The 26,212-nt window shown below is 36.6% G+C and overlaps 1 protein-coding gene across 2 annotated transcripts in view; it reads right to left on the bottom strand.

The window, feature by feature from the left end:
* The window catches only part of LOC149529105 (putative aldo-keto reductase 1), an 82,602-nt gene that overhangs the window by 20,336 nt on the left and 36,054 nt on the right, over positions 1 to 26,212 (bottom strand). For both annotated transcript variants that reach the window (XM_089811406.1, XM_089811405.1), the window contains exon 5: positions 4,956 to 5,052. In XM_089811406.1, coding sequence (XP_089667532.1) covers positions 4,956 to 5,052 — 97 coding nt within the window. The remainder of the gene's footprint in view (positions 1 to 4,955; positions 5,053 to 26,212) is intronic.

Here is a 26,212-nt window from a genome sequence, read left to right as displayed (position 1 = left end):
GGCAGGAGGACACATGGGGCCAAACACAACTGCATGGAAGATACTCCTGGCCGGATTATGGTGGCCGACTGTACACAACGACGCTAGGGAGTGGGTCGTTGCATGCGATACATGCCAGCGAGCCAAAAAACCTTTGAAGAGAGACTTCATGCCTCTGAATCCCTCTCATTCTCAGGAACTCTTTGAACGATGGGGATTGGACTTCATCAGACCCCTGAAAGCGAGCAAAACAAGAAGATGTCGATACATCGTCATAGTGACGGAGTACCTAATCAAATGGGTGGAGGCACGCGCGCTACCAGATAACTCAACGGTAAGCACAACAAAATTTATTTATGAACAAATTATTACTAGGTATAGGATTCCATTGCAGTTAACAAGTGATGGGGGGGGCATTTTGGAAGCCATGTTATCCGCCTGCTCACCACGGAGTTTAGGATTTATCATTCGTTATCAAGCCCATACTACCCAAGGGCAAAAGGACAAGCCGAGGCTACCAATAAAATCCTGGTATCGATTATCTACAAATCATGGGCGGTCAAAGGTGAGGATTGGGAAGAAAAATTACCCTCCGCCCTTTGGGCTTACCGCATGGCGTATAAGGTGACAACAGGACACACACCATTTCAATTGATGTTCGGTCAAGAGGCAGTAGTCAACCATAGCGGACACTCTGTTGGATGAGGATCAGGATGCTAATTTCAGTATTCTGGAAGCAGAACACCAGGTGCCAACAGGGGAACGAATGAGTACAGAGAGTTGGGCGAGTGAGTACTTGAGGCGATGGCTACTTGCCCCTGTTGTTAGAGGTCCTTCCATTCAGTCTCCGATGAGAGAGCATACGCAATTGGAAGCCATTTGGTCAAGCAGCGAGGTAGTTGAGGTACCAGCATCACCAGGGGTGGAGGATCAGAGTCCAGCAGCAGCAGAGAAAGTAGATGAAGGGGTGCAGGTATCGAATCCTCTACCAGTAGCGGAGGAGAAGGATAAGGATGTTCATTCTCGTCTTGCTGTCATCACAAAATAGAGCAAGTTCCTGGCAGAGTTGGTGCTTACAGAGCGAAGAAGGGCAGAGGCTGGGTAGGAAGCTCGGGAGACGGCTAAGAAGGCTCGAGAGGAGATGGCCGACCGACTTGCCACCTAGCAAATTGAATGGAAAGCAAAGGGGACAGCCCTGTTAGCACAACTCGAGGAAAGTGCACAAGGGAAGCAGCAGGTGGAACAGCAACTAGCAGTAGCGGAGCAGCGGTTGTTAGAAGCTCTTCAGGAGAAGGACTCAGCGAAGAAGGCTCGTGATCAGAAAGAAGCTAAGTGTCATGAGGTTGCATTGATGCTGAAGGAAGTGGTGGAGGAGAACTCTCAAATCAAAGCTGATTTGAAGGTTCGGACAGATCAAGTGTATTAGCTTCGACTCATCCGGTCTTCACAGTCTGAGACACAGCCTTCTGGTTCATGATGTATAGGTCTATGTTGTTTTTATGAATAAATGTAGTTAGTTGAGTTTTGTTATGTGGTCGTCCGAAGACGACTTTTCTTTTTGGGGGGGATGATGTCGACAGTAAATATTGTATCAGGATGTATATCGTCAGTATCAGGATGTATGTCATTGGTATCAGGATGTATGTCGTTAGTATCAGGATGTATGTCATCGGTATCAGGATGTATGTCATCGATATCGGCCGACAAGGTATGTATTGAGATGTTTGTCATCAGTATCGGGAAGGTTCTACGTCGGTATCGAGAAGGTTCTTATTATGTAGCCAACATGTTGTATGTAGCCAACGGACACCTTCAGGAAGGTCCCTCGAGATGTATATATACTCCCCTCCGGGATTGTTGTAAATCATAATATCATCAGAAGCATAATGTAATATCTTTGGCGTATGCAAATAATATAAGAAGTTCTGCTATTCTGATCCATTGTCTGTATGCATTGATTTCTTTACCCAGGACGGTAAACATTGTTATTCTTGAGTCAAAGAAAATGATTCACAATGAACTAAATAATCTGAACAGCATTTCTAGAATTGAATAAAGAATGAGTAAGATCAGGTTCATCATCATGCATTAGCAATAGCTTAAATATTTCATGCATCGCATATATGGGGAAAATCATAACCAATTTTCTAAGTGTGAATATAAGAATTGGAATCATAGCCTTCTATATTGAACTTAATCTGCATTAGAAATTTTACTGTATGTATCAAACAGGAGAAACAAAACCCACGTCAAGCATAACTATAATGAGTCTACAGTTCTGTTATGAAGTTGTACATCAATTATGAATATGCAATTCTGTTATGAATCAATATATCATTACGAATCTGCAAATTAAAAATCCATATATCATTTATGAATCTGCAATTCTGTTATGGATCCATATGTCTGTTATGAAGCTGTATATCAGATGTGTAGCTGAATATCGAATATGAATCTATATAACAGATATGAATTTGCATTTTAGTTATGAACCTGCAATGAAGTCAAAACCATTCTTTAGAATTACATGGTGGTCATAACACCCTGGCTTTCTATCATCGAGCGCAATCATTCTTGCTCAAGGAGTTGCTTCATCTGTTGAGTGATACTTAACCATTACTTAATCTGCACTAATAAACTTGACAATTCAATAACACTGTGATTTTCATAAACCATGAATGACCTTTGGTTGGGCAAACTCAGACCTATACAATTATAACAGCATGTCTTCAATAAAAATGTAGTATGATGTTACTTGAATTATTGGATCAAACCCTGATCAGATAAGTTGTAAATGAAGAAATTGATAACATAACAACAATTGAGAAGGTTTCCTTTTCATATCCTAGTGAAGAAAACAGATTGAAATAAATATAATCAACATCTGAGATCTGTTGGGAAGGAAGTTTTCTTAATCAGTATTTGGCTGTCACGAACCATATATGTTGAACAATTGCCAAGAAGACACCATTCCATAAGGTCATTAGACCATTATTGCCTAAAATGGACAGCATGTCTTACATGGGTCATGGAGACGCAAAGAGTCTAATGGACTCAATTATACAAGGGTGGTGAATCTCACAGCATGAACTACAGTGCTTGCATTTATCAACCTTGGTCAAATAGCAAGCAATTGTCGGTCACATGAACTGAGAGCACATGTCTAGTCAGGAAGGTCATACTCATAGGCGTGGAGTCTAGAGGATGTGACCAACTAAGATTGATGTAGGTTCCAAGCACCAAAGACTTGGATGGCAATTTGCCCAAACCTAGATTTTGCACCTCTTGTGTAGGGATGGGCCACTTCTAAAATGAATTTGTGTGGGAGACCAATGGTCAATGGATGGGTAGTAAAGCCTCTGATGAGTCTCTCCCTCTCTTAGGAAAACATTAAATGTTTTAATCTACCACAGTGGATTAAAGCACCATTACTCTCTTCCTACTAAATTAGTTAATTTTATTAGTCAGATATATTTTGTTTCATTTGAATCAGTTATAGACTATTACTTATACTCTTGTTCATGTGAACTCAAATTATTTTATAAATGAACAAGGAAAACATTAAAAGGGAAGCCCAACAAGACTTGCGAACCCGAATAACTTTTAAAAATCACGCCCTTTGTTGTGTTGCATTCATCAATAGGATAGGAAGGAGCAGCTTCCAAGATATCAACTGGATGATGACTTGGGTTTCTTAGCCTACTGCTCAACAGACCTAGTATTATGAAAGTTGAACTACTTCCTATTAAGGGATCTCTCAATATATACCATGCTTCTTTTATTGTCTATGATGATCAATGCATCAGATGGAGGAGGCTTTTTCTGCCTATCCCCCCTTTTTTAAAAAGGAGCAGCTTCCAAGATATCAACTGGATGATGACTTGGGTTTCTTAGCCTACTGCTCAACAGACCTAGTATTATGAAAGTTGAACTACTTCCTATTAAGGGATCTCTCAATATATACCATGCTTCTTTTATTGTCTATGATGATCAATGCATCAGATGGAGGAGGCTTTTTCTGCCTATCCCCCTTTTAGTCTATTAAAAAAAAAGTTAAAACAAAGGAAAACCATAAAAGGGAAGCCCAACGAGAATTCCCAACCCAAACAAGTTTTAATAAATTATGCCCGTTGTTGTGTTGCATTCAACAATAGAATAAAAATAGAAGTAGCTTCCAAGATATCAATTGGATGATGACTTGGATTTCTTAGCCTATTGCTCAACAGACCTAATATTATGAAAGTTGAAATATTTCCTTATGAGGAATCTCTCAATATATATCATGCTGCATTTATTGTCTATGATAATCAGTGCATCAGATGGATTATATTAATATTTCAGCTTTTAGTAATTTGCTTATATTATTTTTAGACATTTTTTATTTATCGGTATTTTTAATAATATCAATTATTATTACTACGAGACCCAAGCTTACCTGATTCACTGGGTTTGTGAGTTACTGTATGCATCCTTAGAGGATAAGTCTCGCCTCAGCTCACCCCTTCCTGTACCCTAACTTTGCAATATGTAAGTCCAGGGTAAGGCAGGTTGGGCATCAGTCTGAGTTGGAGGGCTACCTCTGAGTTATTAAAAAAATATCAATATCATTTTTATATATTCTTGTATAGCATTCCCACATTGTCTCTGAAAATCAGGAAAGTATGCACCCCTAAAACTTGGGAGAAATTCTGGTTTCCTCAAAATTAAAGGGTATGTATTGTCCTCCTTTTAGAACATGTGGGATGAAATTCTCTTCCTTGATAAATATCCCTTCCTAAATAAATGTCTCCTTCACCCTTCTTAAAGGTGGGTTCTTTTGATGAAATTATTTTTCACATTTTGATCTAAAATACAACAGTTCTTGATTTAAAGAAAATATTTCTCCATCAGAAATTCAATCAAAACTAAAATATCCTTTAGAAGTACAGAAAGAAACCATCATAGTAAATAAAGAAGTAGTTGAAGTTTGAACGTACCCACCGTGTGTTCTCATAAGTTGTTGCTTTGAAAACCTTTCCAGAGAAAAAGCCACGACCCAATGGACTATAGGGCACTATTCCAATGCCTAGTTCCCTAGTGAGAAAAAGGAACAATTGATGCTGCTTTAGATTGCAATAATGTGATCTAAATGTAACACAATCAAAAGAAACCAAAAAACTTCAAATCTCTTCTATGCTTCCAAAACACAAGGTTAGAAAATCTATCTTTGTTTGTTATAAGCTAGAGAACTTCTTTACATGGCGCCAACCCTGTTTTAACACATCTCAACATTGTTGAATGACTAAAGAATATCAGCTGACCATGCTTATTATTACAGTTCTTATAATTTATATGTATTATGAACGACCAAGAGTGAGAAATCTGAAAATAGATTCTATAAGTAAATGTGTTTAATTTTCAATCCAAGCAATCAAATAAAGGTATCCATCTGAATAAAGTTTTGCAACTTCTGAGGCTTTCACACAAACAATTATTGCAATAAACCTGCATATATATCCATCTGAATTAGTGCTTTCGGTTGCTTGTATTTGTTGGTTGTTATTGCTTTTCTTCGGACACCTTTGTGTGCTCCTGCTGTCTTCATTCCTGCTTTGTTGTAATCTTTCAGTTCCGTAGACCTCTTTTTGGTCTTTTGTTGGACATTAATATCATTATCTTATCTTACCTTTTATATATATATATATATAAGCACTTAAGATAATCATTTCAATAATGACATTTATAATGCAGAAGCTTTTGTGATGGGGGATTTTAAAGGATAGATATTTCCTCTTCTTGTATGGGAGAAGGTATGCAGACTAAGGAGCATGAATTTAGTAAATCCATCACTAAAAAATATTTGGATGGTACTAGTCCATCTTAAATCTTCACATCCAAGTTGGCGCATCAGATATCCACACTTGGAATTATCCACATTTGTAGAAACTCGGTGTGAGAATACTTAAAGTGGGAGAATGATGAATTTCTGATAGAGCTTGTGGTTGGGAAAAGGCTAGTGCCTTCATCCCCAGTCTACAAAAAGATTATCTTATTTTTTCCAAAGCCTAGGCATAAGAGTTATTGGTGAAAGATCAAGGATTTGGGAGGCCAAAAATAGAATAGAGACACCACAAAAAAAGGGTTCTCGGGAATGGGTAGAGTTGTTCAAACTAATGGTCAGGCTGAAGCCTGAGATTTTCTTAGGTCAGGACCAAAATTGGGTGTTATATGGTGAAATCACATATTGGTGCCACTTCCTCCTATTCAAGATTAGGTAGAATCTATTCAAATTTGGAAGGGAAAAGGTTTGCTAAAGGACAATCAATTCCTTTACTTGGATGGAAGCTTAAACGAGGATCCTTACCCAGAACACAGTCAAGAGGATGGGATGGTAGAGCTCATGTTTACATGATATGTAATAAGAGTGAAGCAACAGCTAAGCACTTGTCTAACAGAAATTGGGGAACCACAAATCTGACCGCAAGACATTCTCTTTGCTCTCTCCATTGGAAAGTTGAAGAAATATTCAGAAAACTCTCTCCTAATTTGATCATATAGGAAATAAGGAAAAATAGAAACTATAAAACCATTTAAGAAAGAGAGATAGTCCTTGCCAGCCTTTTAATAGCTTTTAAGACACCGACTCTGAGTTCAAAAAATGCTTAGGGAAATGGAATCCCTGGAGAGGATCGCATTGTCATTCCCTTTGAGAAAGAGGTAAGAACAAATAGGCCAAAAGATTACCTCCATGAATCGGAAGTGATAATCCCAGGAGTGTACAAAAAATTCAACAAGGCCTCAGATAGAAACCTTGCCAGAGCTAGTTCTCTTGTGAGGGTTAGATAGGACTAATGATGGGCACCTTCTTCTCGGACATTCCTATGGGGACTAATAATATGTAAAGAACTCGGTGTTTGCTTTGGATGTTAAGTTTGCAGTTTTGCAGATGCTTGGTATCTTTATCATGCTTACAGGGAATTGCAAAACACAAATGATATTTAATAGAAATGTTGGTAAGCCTAAACTAGGTAGAAAATTAAACCAAGTTATGCAGATCCAGAGTAGACAAACTTTTATTCTTTAATATCTAACAGCTCAGCAAAGGCTATTTACTATTTAGTAGTAGTGCATGGGCATACTTACCCTTCATTCCCTACTAATCATGTATGGGAAGGCCATAGGTTATGACATAAGTTAAAGAACATGGATTTGGACATGAATTTTTGTTGAAAATGAAGCAAACAACGAGCTTGACATGTTTAGAACCCTTCCTGTAAACTCTCTACTGACTAATGAAATGACTATTGTTGAAAGGTGAATTCATTAAGAATTGATTAGTAGAAGAATGCCCAACTTCCAAATGTATCCAAGATATTCAAATACTGATACCTAAAACAAAAGCAGCAATTTTACAGGAAAATGCTGCTAAAGAATCTTGGAAAAGCCATCCAAAGGAAAGATGGTTACAGAATAAAGGATAACCCAAGTAATCAAATCAACAGCATTGTGGATGACATGAACATCACTATCCTTTTAAAAGAGATATGAGAATATAAAATTGTAAATTTTTTGATGAGGTACCTCTTAAACATAACTGTGATGTTGAAGGAAAAAAGAAATTATAAATTTGTCCTTAGATAATCAAAAGTAAGAGGAATTCAAGACCATTCAACCACGATAGAAAAATTCTCAGATTAAAAAGTACAAGGCTGTGAAAAGTAATTAAATGCTAAAGTAAAGAAGTGTAAATATAAGAATAGGGGAACAGTGCTTAATACTCAAAGCATAAAAACTAAGTACAATTAGCTTTGTGAAACAAGTATCCACTAGTACAGCAGGGAACTCTTGAATTGGATAGTAGGAACAACAATGAGAAACTAATAATGTTACATTTGGATAGCAAGCTAAATCCTCAAGGATATTTGACATTATCATCACTAACTGCAAAAGGGCCAACACGGGATCTAAGAAAGTCTCATTGGGAATGTTGGGGCTGATGGGTTATGTTGTGATCTTTCACACATTGCCCCATTGCAAAAGAGACACCCTGCTTGTGGGTCCACTTCGCCTTTTCAGCTTTGGTTCTTGGTAGTTTGGCGTCAACCCCATAAGGTTCCACATGTTTCAAATGAGAATTGACGGATCTAACAAAGTCTAGAAGAGAAATGTTGTCTTCCTTTGGCTCTTGGGATAAAATTTTGTGAAAAGAAATGTGTTTGGCCAAGTACAACAGTAAATTGATCTTTAAAAGAATGCCAGTGAATTTTTGAACATTTTTACATACTATTTTTTGAAACCATTTTCAGTATGTCTATTGTTAGTAAGTCTTGCTATGTCCCAGTTTGCCCTTATTTGGCATTTAACAGAATTTACTATTCATAGTAAGTCTATATTTGGTAAGCTAGGTTAGAACTAGTAGAAGATGAGAAAAAATGGTGTTAGTACTATCTCCTGAAAGAGCAATCTGAAAAGGCATCTCCTGAAAAAACTCAAAATCCTTTGCAAGGCCCTATTTGCACCCATGAGCGCTGTTAGTTAACAGTTTTCCTCAAAAATTTTAACAAATTTGAACAAGGGAGAAAAATGCAAACTAACAAATTGAATTCCTAAGCCTTGATAAGGAATTCTCTACTTTAAAGGTTTACTCAATATTAATTAAGGTGCAGCTAACCTTTATGAAAAGATAATCATTCTTCCTCAATCGAGGGAAAATCTTTTCAAGAAGTATTTTATTGAAAAATACTCAAAAGTTCAGAATCATCTCACAAATAGAAGATAAATGCTGATGCTGAAAAAACATTTAATCTTAACGATTAATATCATGTACATGATTGAATGTTAAGATAAAGGAACAATGTCAAAAACAACAGAGATTCAACCTCCCACAACTTTCAAGATTCAAAACAGATAATTCCAGAAGAATGCAGCAATTACAACTTAACTCCAAACACAACACACACACTCAAGAATGCATATTACAACAAAGCAAACAATAGTATTTGCTCCAAGAAGTTTTAGTAGAATAAAATTATAGAACTTTACTCCAATTGCTGCAAATTTGAAATATTCTATTTCAAAATCTAAAAGCATAGAGTATCAAAACAAAAATATTCTTGCTTTTGTCTGCGGAGAGATTAACCCCTTCAAATATCATCTATTACATATATATAGGCATAGGGCTGGATAGTTATCCAAAATTACCACTCCAGGAGTAAATAGTCTCTTAGTTAACACAACCGTGTCAACTGAAATGCAGAAAGAAATAAACAGGAAAAAGAAAAACAGCTACCCATTGATCATTCGCCACATCAGGAGGAACCGTCCACACTGGCTGCAATCCTCGCGGCTTTCCATGTCCCATATGTGGTCAAGAACACAGAGATAATGGACTGATGAGGTAAGCCAACATACAGCATCCTCTATTTCTAGATTTCCTTTTTCTCTCTTTAGTTTTGTCATCTTTTCTGCGTGCATTTCTAAATGCTTCAAATTGATTATCAGCATAACCTCAATATGAGCAATATTGGAGAAATCCTCCTTGCATGGTGCCTTTTTGTCTCGAACCTCATGGAATTTTCTTTGAATTTCACTTAACAATTCTTTCACAGGGGCAACGGAGTCACTCTCTTTTCCTGCACAATGTTTACCAAACCATTTTAGATCACTTTGAATGATTTCATCCACAAGCTTGAGGCTATCCAGGATTTCTTTGATTTCATTGATTTCTTGGATTAGTGCCTCATTTCTCCATTTGATGCAATCCTTTATCACATACAAGGTTCTCATCAAGGCCAGCGACAGGGCATTCAGCTTGAAATTTTTGTAAACCAAATCCTTGAATTTCTTCAATCCAAAGCACTACCTTCATCCAGTTATTTCTCTCTTTTTCAAAACCTTCATTGTTGGACTCTACCTTTTTAACGATGACAGCAGTTTCCTTTGAGGCCTTGTCCAAAAGTCTAACCTATTCCTCAGTTTTCTTTAGGATGTATTGCAGCCATTCTTCGGATGTTTTTGCAATAGCTTTACACTTCTATAGATTGTCAAGAAATTGTTGATTGGCTAAAGAGGATACATCCACCAACACTGATATCTCATTTAGTGGTTTGGGTTCCGGATGCAGGATGGCATTGATATATTGAGCCATGCTTTTGATTGCCTCTTTCATTTCTTGCTTGTCCTGAGCGTCCTTCCAAACTCTATCTGCTATCTTCTTGTTTGAAGCTTCAAAAATCTTCATATCAACTGCACAATTCCCCTTTCCAAGATCAACTCTTGTTATTTGATAGTCTTGAGGAGAGAGTTTTTTAGGGGACATGTCTTTCAATGGCTTGGCTATTTCAACTATCCAATGTCCCGAGTTCTTATCAAAGTTCAACCTAGACTCAATTTTGGCCCTTTTAGTTTTTGAAGGCTTTCCCAGGCATTTGTTGACCAGGTCATCAATAGGCATGGATATTGGTACTAGACTCCTTTTCTTCTCAATAGAAGTTTCTAGCCATTTGGGGATAGTAGGTTCTTTACCTGCCAAAAGAGGAATTTTTGCTATGGCCAAGGTATTGGATTGAGAACCAGTATTATCAAGGGACTTTTGAGGATCTGGGGTATTATTGGCCATGAGGGGAACGGGACACTGCTTCAAACTTGCCTTTGCTTTGGTGGGATCTAGGTCAACTGTGACTCTCCCCTTTTCTTTGCTCAATGTTGCCTTTTTAGTGCTGGAACAAGTTACCCTTCTGAATTTTGGCACCTCTTCTTGAACTTGAAGTTGAAGTGACTTTGGGGTTACTTCAACTTTGACTTCAGCTTTAGCTTTAGCAGAACCTGCAACAGAGTTAGCAATATCAAGGTTAGAGATGGCCTGAGGTATGTGCTGTGATTTCTTGTGCTTAGCTCTTGAGTATTTTTCTAGGACTTCAAGAGTGGTTGATTCATCATTCTTTGATTCTAACCACTTCTCGGTTCTTCTCAACACTTCTAAAGTACGAGACATTAGGTCATCTTCTTCCCTCTTAGTCTAGTCAAGCTTAGGATGGGTATACATTCAACTTGTTCAGCATAGAATGGGTCGATCACCTCCTTAGCTTCATCTTCTTTTAACCCATGAGTATTGAGATTTACCTTAAACACACTGATCTGATTGACTATCAATCTGGACCATAATCTCTTTCTGACTTTAAATTCATCGAGACAATTGCCCATAAATCTTCCAGATGAGGAACATGGATTAATGAAGATGCATGCCCAAAATTATCTTTAGCAAATCCTACATAATCAAATTCTTTTCTAGCAGTATAGGGTTTGAGGCATAAATGTGACAATGCAAGTTGTGCTAACTTAGCCTGTTTGTAATTTGAACACCTATAGTGACCAATTTCAAGAGGGAACAAGGATGAGACAGACTTCTTTGTACTTTCGGAGGAGTCAAATATAGAAATGAGCTGCCTACATATCTCTGATAAAACAATATTGTCTAAACAGTAACGTGGCAACTTAAATGGTTCACCAGAAAAACCCCCAATCCTGAGATATGTCAATTTAGGGAATTGGATATAAAAGCAGCCATCAATTTTAATAGCCTGCATGGATTCCTCTGATAACCTATGATTTTAATGACCTTGGAGCTCATAAGCTAACCTCCCAAGAAAAACATCATTAACCCTCTTGAACTCCTTGCAAGATTCAGTTGCATGAAGGTCTTTGTAGTATTGGTAGATAGTCATCTCTTCTATCCAAGGCATATGTGGAAGTCCCTCCCATTCTTTGGATGTTGCTAAAATATAGACTAGGAAGGAATACAGAAAGAATGGGCTGAAACTACCTACCACTATGAGGCCTCTATGCAAATTCTCAGTTATTAAATCCACCTAGTCAATAAATTGTTCACCTTTAATGATCTTCAAAATGAAAAGATACATCCAACTTTCCCAATGAAAGGCATGATCATTTCCTTTGATCCTGTTCAAAAGTAACACAATGTCTGCTATTTCTTTAATGAAATGCTCAATTGTTAATGGCTTAGGCAATCTAGAACCCCCTTCAACTGGTCTCAAAAGCCAAGTTTGAGCTATGATGTCGAAATTCTTCTTTCTATCATGATATAGATGCTCAGATTCCTCAAAGGTCCATGGTTCATAGAGTTCCTTATGAGGGATTCTCAGGGCTGCGCTAACACTTGTCCTGCATATTCTTACTAACACCTCCCCTGAAGCTTTCTTTATGCATCTGGTGTTGGGGTCGTAGTGATTTGCGCACTCAACAACTAGTTCTGGGCATTCAATAGCTAGTGGGAAGGTAGTGGCTTCCAACAAACCACTACTAGCTAACTTCTGATGTATGGGACTAGACTGAACATCCTTTGCCCACTCAATTAAATCCCCTAGGTTTTTATTTACCATGAAAGTATCCTGAATTTCAGGAAGGGAACTCAATAGGAAAGGTTTTTCAAGCTTAGGCATTTTGGGGTGAAAAAGCGTCATGGTTCAACTTGAAAGATAAAATTTACAGAATTAAACTAAAACACTTCAAAGGGAAAACCAAGCACGAAAATGACAGAGTGAGAGATAATGCACTTACAGTTTTCGGTAGAGTCTAGACTTCCACTTTCCTTGCTTACTAGTCAGCGTCGAGAGCTCAAGATGATGAAATGAGCACTCATGCAGGACAGAAGGTTATTATAGAGGATATCTGAGGACAAATTTGAGTAGGCGGAAAGGGTTAATTACAAACATGCCATTTGTACTTTGACAAGACTTGCAAGGCTTATTTGCAATTAATAGCCATCACGTCCGTATGCAGCTTGACCTTTCATGATGTCACAAAAATTTGCACACCACCTTTTTCCATAAAGTAACCGTACTTAGCACGATTTCTCATAATTGCCACAATTATTGCCTTTTGCGTCTTCAACATCACCATAGGGTGGGACCCATTCCTTTGGCTCATTAAGATGAATTTATAATCTCGCTATGCACTTTCTGCAAGGAACAAGCACACGTTAGAAAAATCTCAAAGTCGAAGTTGAAGTTGAAGTTTAAATCAACTTCGGCTTCAACTTCAACTTCCAAAAGCGGACCTAGGTCGACGAGGAGGACACCTTGCCGAAATGAAAAGGGAAGGGGGAAGTTGAACTTGAACTTGAAGTAAAACCAGGCTTCAACTTCAACTTCAAATTGCAAAATGACACTTGGGTGATAACTTTGTACATCAACAAATGGATACAAGCGCCATTTCATGGGAGTCAAGGAATTTCCTCAAATGTGAAAAATCCCCCATCAAAGCCAAAATGCACCAAAGGGCACCAATCTAGAGGTGCCTTGACTTACACAAAAGGTGATAATTCCTCCTCAGGTACTAATTCGCACCCAGGAGCTCAAGTCAAGGGGTGCCAAGGAATTTCTCAAGGATTCCAAAATCCTCTACAAGTAGTAAAATGTGCCTAGTTAGAGAAAGCCTAAATAATTGAAAAAAATGGTTAACTAGAGATCAAAATGGACATGAAATCAAGAATGATACATAATTTTCCAAAGTTTGAAAGATCCCCCACTATGCTTCACATGGACTCTTTCGTGCTATTTCTACTATGGTGAGAAAGAAATGATAGAGTAAAAAATCCTCCATCAAGGTCAACAAGCACCCTAGAATGCTAATACACAAAAGTCATGGAGAAGTTGGAAAATCACAAACCCGTCAAGGAGTCTTAAGTGCACCTTGTCGTCGGTAGAAACTATAGCTGACAAGGTGTTGTCGTCGGTAAAGATTTTGTAGCCGATGGGTAGATTAGTATTGTTATGTAGCCGACGGACCCCTTCGGGAAGGTTCGGCGGGTTGTATTTATATCCCGTCTGGGTACATGGTAAATCATCTTATCACCAATTATGTAATCTGTTGGCATATGCAAATAAAGGAGTACTGCTATTCATGTTCATTATCTATGTGCATTTCTTAATTAACCTATGCGGTAAACACACCCATGGACATGGAATCCATGTGGTCAAACAAAATGATCAAGGCATAAAAATACACCTCTTTCAAATATTCACTCATGAGCCTAATTCTCCACATGCTAACAAAAATGCCCAAGTTCAAAAAATCCTTCGCAAGGGGTGATATGCACCCTAGAGCGCTATTTCATGCATATCATGGAATTCTTCAAAGAACAAAAATTCCATGACTAAGGCCAATATGTGTCTTTGGGCGCTAAAACGAGATGAGTAAGGAAACTATTTTAAAGTGAAAAAATCCTCCACCAAGATTGAAATGCACTCTTAAGCGCCATTTCTCATAAGTCGCAAAATTCTCATTAGCGTAAAAACCCTCTCACCTAGCTCATTTTACCCAAGAAAGAATTGAAAGTAGTATAATTAGAAGAAATAATTTGAAAATCCACACCTATATTCAACATGCGCTCAAGACTACAATCTGATAAGATGTTAGATATATTGAGTTTTGCATGAGCTTTGAAATTCAACCGCCTTGTCCAATTCAGGCCCAAGGAGAAAAAATCATTGCAAGGAATTTTCTAAGTGCTCAAAATTCTTCTAGACATCTCATTTACACCCAAGGTGATATTGCAAAGATTGATAAAATAAAGTTGAAAGAGGTGAAATTTTATTAAATGTTGAACTGTTCTAAAGTGGCATTTAATTAATAAGTTGGAAATAATTAAATTGCTTGAGTGAAAAGGAATTCCACCCTCTTCAAGTATGCACCCATGAAGTGTGTCAATGATGTTAAATGCCCATAAAGGAATCTTTTACAAATAAATAGAAACTCAATGACAAATGGTGATAAGCACAAAGAGATTTTTGACAACTCACGAATCCTCATTCAAAAAATAGAAACTTGTAAGATTTCATGGGGTGTAATTAATGCAAGTTCCTAAATGTAACTCATCTTTACAATAGCAAGCAGTCAATTTCCTATATGAGAAATGGATTCCTCATTTCACGCCTACATTGAATTGAAGAATTGGAGAGAGGAGTGAAGTTCTTGAAGAATTTAGAGGAAGGCATGAGCTTTTTGTGAATTTCCAGCGAGGGAAAACCAAGAAATAGGTGTGAGCTCTTTAGGAGAGAGGCAAAGAATTTTACAGTGATTGTTCTAGATTTTGAGAGGTGAGTTCAAATCAGATTGAAGAATTCAAGACAGAAGCGCAGGTTTTTTTATAGAAGAGTAATTTTGCATCAAGTTGGAGAAGAAGAGACGCAAGCGTTTTGAAGATGGGTGAATTTCAAGTTTTTTTTAAATAATTAATTCTGAAGTGAATCTTGCAGCAAGTCAGAGAGGTGTGAATTCTTCAAGAAAAAGAAAATGTAAAGTTTCTGACTTTCAAGAATAAGAATTTGTAGTGATTTCAGCTTTCAAGAGGTTCTTCTTCAAGAGTTTAAAATAATTCCATGGCTGGAAGGATGAATTTATAATTTTATACACACTTTTTATTCTTGGACACCACTTTATGTACTATTTGTTTATTCCTTGCATGATCTTTATGTTATCTATTGTATTCTGCAGGAAGAGGAATGGCAGAACTTGGAGGGTCAAGATTGTCCAAGCCAACATTGATCAAGAATGAGCAAAAAAGCTTTTATCCAAAATCCAAGATTGTGTCAAAGTGGAAGCAAGTTGGCAGCACAAATTGGAGCAATCTCGACATCAATGAATATAACAACAGAATGTTCAGATACAACAATCATTCTCCCACATTCTTAGCCCACTCAGATAGTCAAGAGTGGAATTATAGCAGCAGTGGGCTTTCTTCCTTCCATCCAGTAACCTAATCTGATTGTAGAATGCGCAAGGCACTCTAATTCAAAAGAAAGAACAATTAGAGCCCCAGATTGCAAGGTGCTGGTAGACCTCTCTCCATCGGTGATTTTCAGAAGCCTTCGGAATTCCAATGTAAAATCAATGGTATGGAAGTCAAAAGAGCAGGCACTGGGTTTACACTTTTAAAGTTAACTATTGTGATGGAGTTATCAATTGCGAGTGGCTGCAGAATATTAGGCTTCACCATTCCAAACTATTCAAACAGCTGACTTTGTTGGTGCTTCTACAAGAATAAAATGATCTAGTAATGATGCTAAGATGAATGTTTGGAATTTTGCAATCTTCCATGTTTGAGCCTTGGATGCAGTACTTTATAGAGCAGGTGACTAAAGAAATCAATGCTATGGACTAGGATGGGATGATCAGTGACAACTTAGATGAGCAACAAAGAAATTTGGAGCAATTAGTAAAATTCTACATGAGCTCTTATGTTATATACACGTTAGCTAGGATGACAAGATACGAGGGATTAAGATACAAGGGGTAGATAGAAAGTGATCCAAATCATTTAAAAGTGCATGAGTGGTATCCCTAGTTGCAACTCTATGTTAAAGACGACTTCATGAGAGCCAACAACACCTTTTCTATACACATTGTCAGAACTTTGCAAGGTGGCTTTCATACAAGGCTATCATCTTGAGCAATGAAGTTTGTGGAAAAATGCGGATAATGGTTCATTCAATACAAGCTTTCTCCTACATCAAGATTCAAGGCTTCTCTTCAAAGCCCTACAGACTTCCAAGATATCCCAACAACATGATGGTTCTGCTATAAGTCTAAAGGAAATTAACTGCATATGAAACAATTCAAATGAAAAGAGGAAGTTAGGACTTGAATTCCCAATCACCATAGGAGATGAAGATGAAATGCGTCCCTACCTACCAGAAACCAAAAGGCCAGCCGATGAATTATAAATTTACCATTTAGCACATTACTTAGCAAGAATGGATTATGATCCTTACAATAGAATCAAAGCAGTAGCTGGTGTAAAATACCAACACAAGTTGCATCTTTAAGATTTTTGGGCAAATATTGCAGATAAATACGAGATTAAAAGGAGGATATTTTCCAGGTTGCTGCTCAAAATGATGAGAGCACGCAGAATCATCTAGGTTGTCAAACCAAGTAAAAGAAGATATAAATGAAATCTAGTCTGGATATGAGAAAGAAAGAGAGAAGGTCATTCAGCCATATGATTGGTCTAGATGTAACACATTAGATCTTGATTCAATGTCAGGACTACTCTTGAAATTCACAAGTTGCAAGACTTTTTGCAAGTTGCACTGCCTACAATTGGTAAAGTCAAAGACCAAATCACTCCAAAGGAATACGAGGTGACAACATTTGATATGGGACATGCCACTAGGGAGCAACTAATTGAAGAGTTTGATGACTTTACCCAAGTGATGAAGGAAAAGATGAAAAAGTTGGAAGAAAATTATCGTCAAGTGAAAAATGAGAACAAAGATTTGTGCATCTATTTGCAAAGCTTATCCCATCTAGTTAGGGAAGAGGACTAGGCTTTTGTTCCACTACTAATGTTCTAAGAGAATCCATGGAATGCATCAAGGAGATGAGGAGAATCTCCCAAGCAGCAAAAAGAGTGGGTGAGACACATCCAACATGAGGTAGAGAAATTTCTTGAAGACTTGGTGCAGACATATGGAAAAGCATTAGTTGTTCTTTCCAGGATACAATGTAGGGATGAAGCATGGGAGGATGCACATATTTATCAAAATGTGAGAATCTCACACTTGTAGGTTCTGATGGAGACTCCTAGGCAGACGTTGATTGATAGCAAAGTGATAAGAGATGTGAAATATATGATTTCTCTCATTGAAACATTGCAATCATCACAGGAAAAGAAATGTTTGAAATATTAAATGAGGAGTTTTCTAGATTGAAAAAGGTGATCATAAATGTTTAGAAGGGAATCTTCAACACAATTATAGCCCTATTTTCATAGAAAGTGACTAAGGATGAAATAACTATGGATGGTTTAATAAGAAAACTAGAAAAGTTCTTTCCCATTAATTCCTTCTCAAGACATGACTTGGAAAATATTTCCATATTAAAAAATGTCATGCACACCACTCAAGACTCAATGTTAGATTAGGAGAACAACATCAACAAAAGTAGCAGAGACATAATTTTCCTGGAATTCAAAAGTGAGTCAGTACTAAGCATCAGTGTGGATGTGTTGGAAGTAGTGCTTTATAGGGTCATTTCATTCAATTAACAGAATTAGGCATAGGCTATTCTTACTAAATGAGCATTAAATACTTAGTGGAAATTTCATGTCATTTATTGGTCAACTTTGACCAATTTCCCCACTAATTGAGTTGCTCATTCATTGTAGATTCTCTCTCCTTCCTAACCCTATGTAGGGATGAGGTGGCAAGATTTGGGCATTGGTCTTGTTTCAATCATAACCACCCATTGTAATCTAAGACCTATATAAAGGGCTCACTTCTTATTTGCAATGGATGGAATGTTAGAGATTGTTGCTTAATAGGTATCAAGATCGTTAAGTTGTCATTGAAGTTTGGTGATCTTTTGAAGTATTTTGGTGCTTGCGCATTCTCTTGTTCCTTCACTAAGAATAGATTTCTTTCAAGTTATTAGTTGAATGAAATTGACAATGTTATTGAAGTGGAATTGCTTTGCTCATACCTTTTGCTAGTAAGTGATCTCTATGTGCAGTGTAAGGTTAGTCCTAAGCTTATATGTGGATGCCTAACTTCAATCACTGAATTTGCATTGTTACATGATGGTGTTTATTTATCATATGAAAATAATTTGTACAACATTTGAAGATTGCACCCTCTTTGTGTAGTTGTTGAATTTAGTGAAGCAAAGAGTGGTAGAATCCACTTTAGTAGTCACTATATTTCAAATTCTTAGGACTTGAGTTGACCTAAACCCTTATCTCATTTATTTTCTGCATATCTTGTGAAAACCTTAAAAAGTACTTGCATTGCCATATCATTTGAAAGCTCTAAAAACTAGTATTATTTGAAGTTGACTTGAGAAGCTAACATAAGTCCCTTTCTGATACTAGCATGACACATCAACCATTGAGCTTTATCACAATAGACGGAACCTTGCAAATCACACATGTGGTCTTTCTTGCAATCTTAGCATGCATGAAATTTTGATCAAGAGAGGATAAGATACTTAGGTATTGTATTCTGTGTTGGTGTACTCATAAAACACCGTTGAACAAGTCCATATGTACATTTTTGGGAGGAAATTAGGCACTTACTCTAGAATCTCTTCTAGCACTTGCAACTGATAAAACTATGATGGTAGAGAAAAAGGTCAAAAAATCATTAATGCATGTCTCCATCGGTGACCTGATTATAAACAAGAGGGAAGGCCTCAACATTGAAATAAAGCAGGTCTATTGCACCTAGATTGAAACAAAGTGGGATCAAATGATTATGTAGTACTATGGAAACACAACATCAGCCTGTTGATCTCTTGCTATTTCATTGAATCTATTGTGTCCAGCAAACACTTAACAATGTCTACTATTTTTAGTGGTTAAACAATTAAGCACTAAAAGTGATTTGGAGGGTTCACTATAAGACCTCTATCTTGTAATGATCTTGTTTCCCCTATGCCTTCTTTGTACCAGTATTTCTCGTCTATTACAAAGAAATGTTGATTAAGGGAGCAAGTGGAAGAGGTTGTACGACCTGATGGGGAGGTCACACGGTTAGTTAGGATAACGTACAGTATAGACTAGCCTATACAAAGTCCATATGATGCATTCAGAGTCTATACGGTTGAGTGGGTGGATAGTGTACGATCGAGACTTGATGTCGTACGGTGTGGTATTGGGTGACAAAATGATGTTCACATGGTAGGTTTCAAGAGGCCATACAGTAGTAGTGAGATGACTTGGCCGTACAAGATTGTTGGTAGGGGCTATATAGTGTGGGAAATGCAATCCGTATGGTGGAGTTGAAGATGTACAAAGGGGTTACTGAGTGTGTTGGAGGGAGGGAGGAGAATGATTGCATGTTGCTTCACCACACATTGAGTTGCACTCGGAGATGTTGAACAAGTTGAATATATTTGCCTGAAAATGCCAAAATAATGTCAATGCAAGTATTGAAAACCAATCAAAGATATATCTAAAAAGATGTATTTGCAAACAAAGATGGTGCGCGAAATTACCAAATTCGAGCAAGTAACACAAAGACGGAATAGGGTGAGGATTGAATCCCACCAAAAATGGATTAGCTAAGTAGAAAAGATCTTTCACTTCCGAAATGGTGAACAACGAAGAATCCCAACTAGAATTCGTAATACAAGGAAGAATAAACCAAATCACATACCAACTACTACCTACATGTCGTGCTTAAATACCCCTCGGGAAAACTTTTTGAGGGTTTACAAAGATAGCCAATGGCCACACCTACCTATAGAAACAATAAAAATGGATCTGAGATATACTAAGTCAATCGGCCCGTTAACAAAGCTTTGATTAATTACTTATTTTATTATAGGAATATTACATGTCTAAGAATGGAGACCTTAAAAAAAATCTCAAGCTGTTGTGATCAGAGAACTTAAATAACCACTTAATTTTTCGTATAGATGTTGTTTTATTCCCTTGATCTACTCCTAGTTAGGACAAAAAGATTGATCCTCTCTTAAGCATCTCAGACTACAGCCCTTAAGAGGAGCAAGAAAGGACAAATCTTGTTGCCCCACAAAAAAAGTTGATCAATCCATCATGTAACTTGTGACAGTACACTATGGGTTGGCTAACACAAATCCTCAAACCAAGATACCAATAATTTTGGAGATGGCAATGTTGAATAATGATGTTATCTACAATATATAAGAAATTGTGCATAATATAATAAAAAACCATCCTACAATTGAGAAATTGTGGAGACATAAGATACATGGATATTCTATCAAATATTTCTTAATACAATCCATATGATGAACTCCCTTGGGGGAAATGGGAAAATAGGGTGATATTTGGAGTACTTGAATGGATGAGGTTGATCAATAGTGATGCCAATAGATTGAGGGAACAGTGGTTTCAAGTTACAAAAAATGTCAATCTTCAATGAGACCCAATAAGTAAGTGACGTTGGAAAAAAAAAGGTGAACCCTGCCTCTCCCAACCTAAAATATGATGATCGAGCCTGTCATGTAACTTTTAAGAAAGTGCCCTTGGTTGGCTAAGGGTAATCCTCAAACAATGATTTTGGGATCGTAATGTCAAATAGTGATGCTATCTACCAAACATAAGAAATTTTGTGCCTAAAAATTTGAAAAACCATGATGTGATTGAGAAATTGTGGAGACATAAGATACATTAATAGTCTATCCAATATTGCTTGTTACAATCCAGATGATGAACTCCCTTGAGGGAAGTGGGAAGATAGGGTGATATATAGAGTTCTTCAATAGATGAGGTTGATCAACAGTCATGTCAACGTATTGAAGGCACCTTGTCTTTAAGATTAAAAAAAATGTTAATGCTCAATGAGACCCAATAAGAAAGTCGCCTTGGAAGAAAAATGGGTGAACCATGCTTCTCCCAACCTAAGGTTGATTCACCTCAAGATTTGATTCTGCGAATATAGAAAGTAAGCTTCAAGATACTCTCAAGGATGCATTCCTCGCTTGGATACTCTCAATGATGAAGTGGGAAACAAACTCAGCTTGGATGATGCATCAAGAAACCATTTGTTTGCAATGCATATACATTAAGACTTAGCATCTAAACCTAATATTAACAATCCTAATTAGCAGTTCAAAATTAGAGCACCAAACCCCAAAAAGATAAAGTGAAAGAACCATATTACCATTTGACTGATGGCTAACTTAAGAGAGATGCATCTTTGAAGGGATTCCCTAGAAATATGTTTGAATATATCGACTCTTCAGGCAAAAAATAGAAGCATATCCTTTGCAAAGACATTACTGAGAAGCAAGATTCAAATAGTCTACTAGACTTAAAAGAGATGATTGTATCTATGCCAGATCTTAGACTACTTCATGTCATCAAGGATTGAACAAACGACATACCTGAAAAAGAGTGCAGTTTGAAGGTGCAGAGAGAAACTTGACAATCTTCGCTAGCATATTTCAAATATATAGAAAATAAGAGCTTTGGAACATGTATGCAAATGAGGATATTTTTTGAGCTGGTTGTTTTCCCAACAAAAAGTGATATGGAAGATTTATAAAGGGAGAATATCCAAGACTTCTCGCTGTAAATTTGTGAATGCTATAACTTCAGTAACAAATGTTCCAAGGGTGGAGCATAATTAAGTTCCAAGTTGATAGCTAAATTCAAGCATCAACAATTTTTGTGGAGATGCAAATATTGAGTACCTCTTGATGATTGGGTGGCTGATCACAACCCTATTTCTATCTGGATTGTAAATGTAGAGATGGGCAATCGAGTTGATCTACATGACTGGGTCAGAATTGAATTGAACCAATAGGTGGATAACCTGTTGTTCAGGAAGTCTAATCCAGGGATGGGTATAGACATGTTGGAGAAGGTGTGAAATCAATTAATTAATATCTTTAATTAAGAGTATGATTTGATGTCACAATATAAGAATCATGTCTTGCATTTTCAGAAAATTGCTATCAAAGATGACAGTGGAGGTGTAGGGTTCATGGGTATCAAGTGGGCCACAATACCTCTTCGTTGGATAGATTTAGGTATAGCTTCTTGGTTTGGCCCCATTTATATAAATAAGAATGTGAATTTCCTGCATTTCAGACATTATTGTTATACTTCGAGTGCTTGGATAGATGCATATGCAAAAGATGGAAGGAAAAAGTAAGATCACCAAAGCTTCTTGTTTTGCCTCCACCCACGTGGAGATGATGTGAATTACCCAGACTTCTTGTCATAGCTGCACATGCTCAGCGAAAAAGGAGGCATATGGGATCACAATTTTTTTTGACAAATTAATGTACTTGTTACCTAAATTTTCACCTCCCCGGCTCATTTTAGGTAGAGTCATAGTTATGTCAAGCAATGGTGCATTTTTTTTTAAACCAAATTCAAGAGGCAGATTTGCAGCAAAGCAGTAAGGATACATATGCAATACATCATTTTGGTCATAAAAGGGAATAAAAATGAAGTGGCAGCTACAAACTCTACCATCAATGGCAGTGAAGTAAAGGAAGCATTTAGAAGTTTCAAATACCATTAGCAAACGTACATCTGCAACAGTTGTAAGAGGAAGCAGCGTACATCTGCAACAGTTGTAAGAGGAAGCAGCATTTTTCCTATATAAAACTTTACCCCAAGGTTTCAGATCTACAGAGAAATCAACAAAGAGCTTCCAGATTTTTGAAACAACAAGAAGAAGCTTCAGATTTTTTAATTTTATTTTGTATGTATCTTTTTTTTTTTAATAATATTTATGAAAGATATTTTATAAAACATTTATTTCATATTATTTTAAAAATACAAAATATTTTGTATCATTTAATAAAAAATTATTAAATAATTTATGATCTATTATTTTTAATAAACATTATTATATTAATAATATTGTTAAGTGATTTAGTTATCACTCAATAAATATTATTAATATAATTAATTTTGTTTAAATAATAAATTATAAATTACCTAATTATTGTTAAATAAACGTATTAAATACTTTATAGTTCATTACTTAATTGATATTTATTGAGTAAGTGGATTATAAATTATTTAATAATTATTACTTAAAGTGCAAGATAAGATATTTATTTTTATCTCTAAAAGTCAAACAAAGATATTTTGGAGAGTTATGGCAAGGTGTCTAAGGTCATATTGATGGGAATTGAAGGTCAGAAAGTTATTACTTTTCAGAGACTTTTTGTGGGATATTTTGAGAAATAAGAGTGCATTAATGAGGGGTCTTTATGTTGATATTGTTGAGGCATGACTTGTGGGCCATATTTACACCTTTTTGAAGACTTTTTAGGGGCATGGAAGATTCTCTTGAGCAATTGCCAAGTTCCTATCCATTTCATTTTGCATTGCATGGAGGATAGATTTGAATATCTTAGGACGTGTAATAATTTAGAAATCATTTGTAATCTAATTTATATCAAAGTTTTACATCAGAATTTGTTGCCCTAATTTCTAGGTAATGTCTATTTTTAGCAGGTTCTTGTAGTTGGCCAAGTCAATTCACCATCGCAACCCTTGTGTGTTGATAATGGGATTTAAGGGTCTCAGTTGTGTGGTTACTGGCTTTCCAACAGCCTATGGTTTGTTTTGGCTCTGTTTGAGGAACTTACTATTTATAGTAAGTCAATCTGTTGGTTCTGATGAGCTCAGTGGAGTTAGAGGATTTGGAGGATGCTCTCAGTTTTTATTTTAGGCTTCCAGTTTGAGCTTCAAGAATCTTGGAGGGAGCGTCTATTTACAGTAAGTCACCTCATCAAGTTCATTCATCATCTTTCATCATCAGGATCACTTTAGTGTTGTCAAATTTTAATTATGATGCCTCTTTAGTTGTTTTTGCAAGACGGGCGAATTATTATTATTATTCATATAAATAGATTGAGGTTGCTATTATTGATAGTGTTGTTAGTTGGTCACCTCAGTATCATAGCTCGTTGGAACCAAGACGAAAAATTTTTAATCATGGGAATAAGAAACAATGGCCTTACATGTTAAAATTTGAAGTTATGATGAAAAAGGTCATTTTCGGAGCCAAAAGCAATTAATAAATTAGTTTATAATGGCACTTTATTATGTTTTAATGTTGTGTGTGGGAAGCTTCTTAAGTGAAGTTCATTTGGGAAACTTTGTGCCATTTGGAGATTATAAATATGAGCCCATTTGATGAGTAAAGCATTTGATTGATTATTTTCTTTGTTGCCTGCGAAGAGTTTCTGAATTTGCCAATTTCTTTGCCCTTGTTGAAGTATAAGGGTTAAGTCTAAGAAGTTCTTGGCAATTGTGTTGAAGTATACAATTGGCCAACAATCTCCTACTATATTCCTGTAGCTATGGAGAGATTGGGTGTGAACATCTTCAACTTGGTGATCAAAATCTGACTGGCATTTGCGAATTATGATTGTGGAGGACGTTATAAATTCTGAAACTACATATTTGTTTGCAGTGTTCTTTGTGAGTTTGGAATCACAACTTTGTAAGCAATGTTCAACAAGAGGAGGCTCGATAGATAAGTTATGGTGATTCATTTGGGCATTTGGAGGCTGAACGGCTATTGATATTAAGCTTGCAATTTTCCTTGACCCACGTCTGAAGCTAATTGTAACCATGGGAGTGTGGAAGTCGTCTGCTCTAAACCAGCTGGGGCTTGTGTCTGCATACGAGAGGAGTGTTTCATTCGCATTGTGCAAAGAGCAATCTCATGTCTTGCGTTATTCTTTGGACGGCATTACTAGAGTATGTGCATCAAACGTAGGGCAGCAAGGACCTTCATAATAACGTTCTGCAGTGAACCAACAAGGAGTTGGAACAAATTATTGATTGGAGTTGTAGGGCAAGGCCATTCATCATCAGTCATTAAACCAGGTTCTCCTCCATTTTTTGTTAGAATATTCGATGTTAGTTCTTCTCCATTTCATAAAGACCGAAATTAGTAGTGGAATTTTCAGTAGCTATTATTTGTATGGCATGAGTCAAGTGAGTTATGTTTTCAGAATATATTGTCCCATAAGGCAATAATTGATATCAGTGTCCAATATTTATCTTTGCAAAATTTTTGAAGCTTGTAATGTTGAATAGCTCATTACTCATTCTAGCATTGAGCATTGAAATTAAGACAACGTACAATGATAGCTGAATTGTTCCCCAATTGGTCAATGAAATGTCAAATTATTTTTAAAAATGAAGAAAATTGATGATTGTTAAGAATATAGCCAATTGGGGTTTTTACATCTTATTGATGTAGATGCATATTTTCTCAATTATTGTCAATGTTTTATATTTCAAAAAAAAATACAAAAACATTTGTTGTTGGTTGTTTGGAGTTTTGCAAGCGTATCAATTAAAATTTGGCATTTATATATATCCCTTGTGTGCAAAGTGTTTGACGAAATTCTCAAGATATAAATCAGGAAATAAAAATTAGAAGTGCATGGGATATTACAATGGTATTAGAGCTTGCTTGCAAAGTGTTTGACGAAATGTCAAACAATTGAATTAGAGAAGAATTTGTTGTTTGACGAAGTTATAACTAGTTGGTGTTATTACAGTGGTATCAAAGTGGTTTCCTGCCATCCTGTAGGGTGGGAAAGTTATTTTATTTTCATATTTGTTGTTACATGTGGAGTGAGCAGCACTCTTAACATGTTCTAGCGATGGATAGGAATATGGGGACTCACAGTTCTAGAAGTCGATGGAGTAATGATGAAGTTAGCATGAAAATGAATGCTTTGCATGAAAGTATGGAGAAACATA

Source organism: Cupressus sempervirens, chromosome 11 (assembly GCF_028749045.1).
Source record: "Cupressus sempervirens isolate cs-2001-9-10 chromosome 11, ASM2874904v1, whole genome shotgun sequence".
NCBI lineage: Eukaryota > Viridiplantae > Streptophyta > Pinopsida > Cupressales > Cupressaceae > Cupressus > Cupressus sempervirens.
This window is presented reverse-complemented; position numbering and strand designations above follow the sequence as displayed.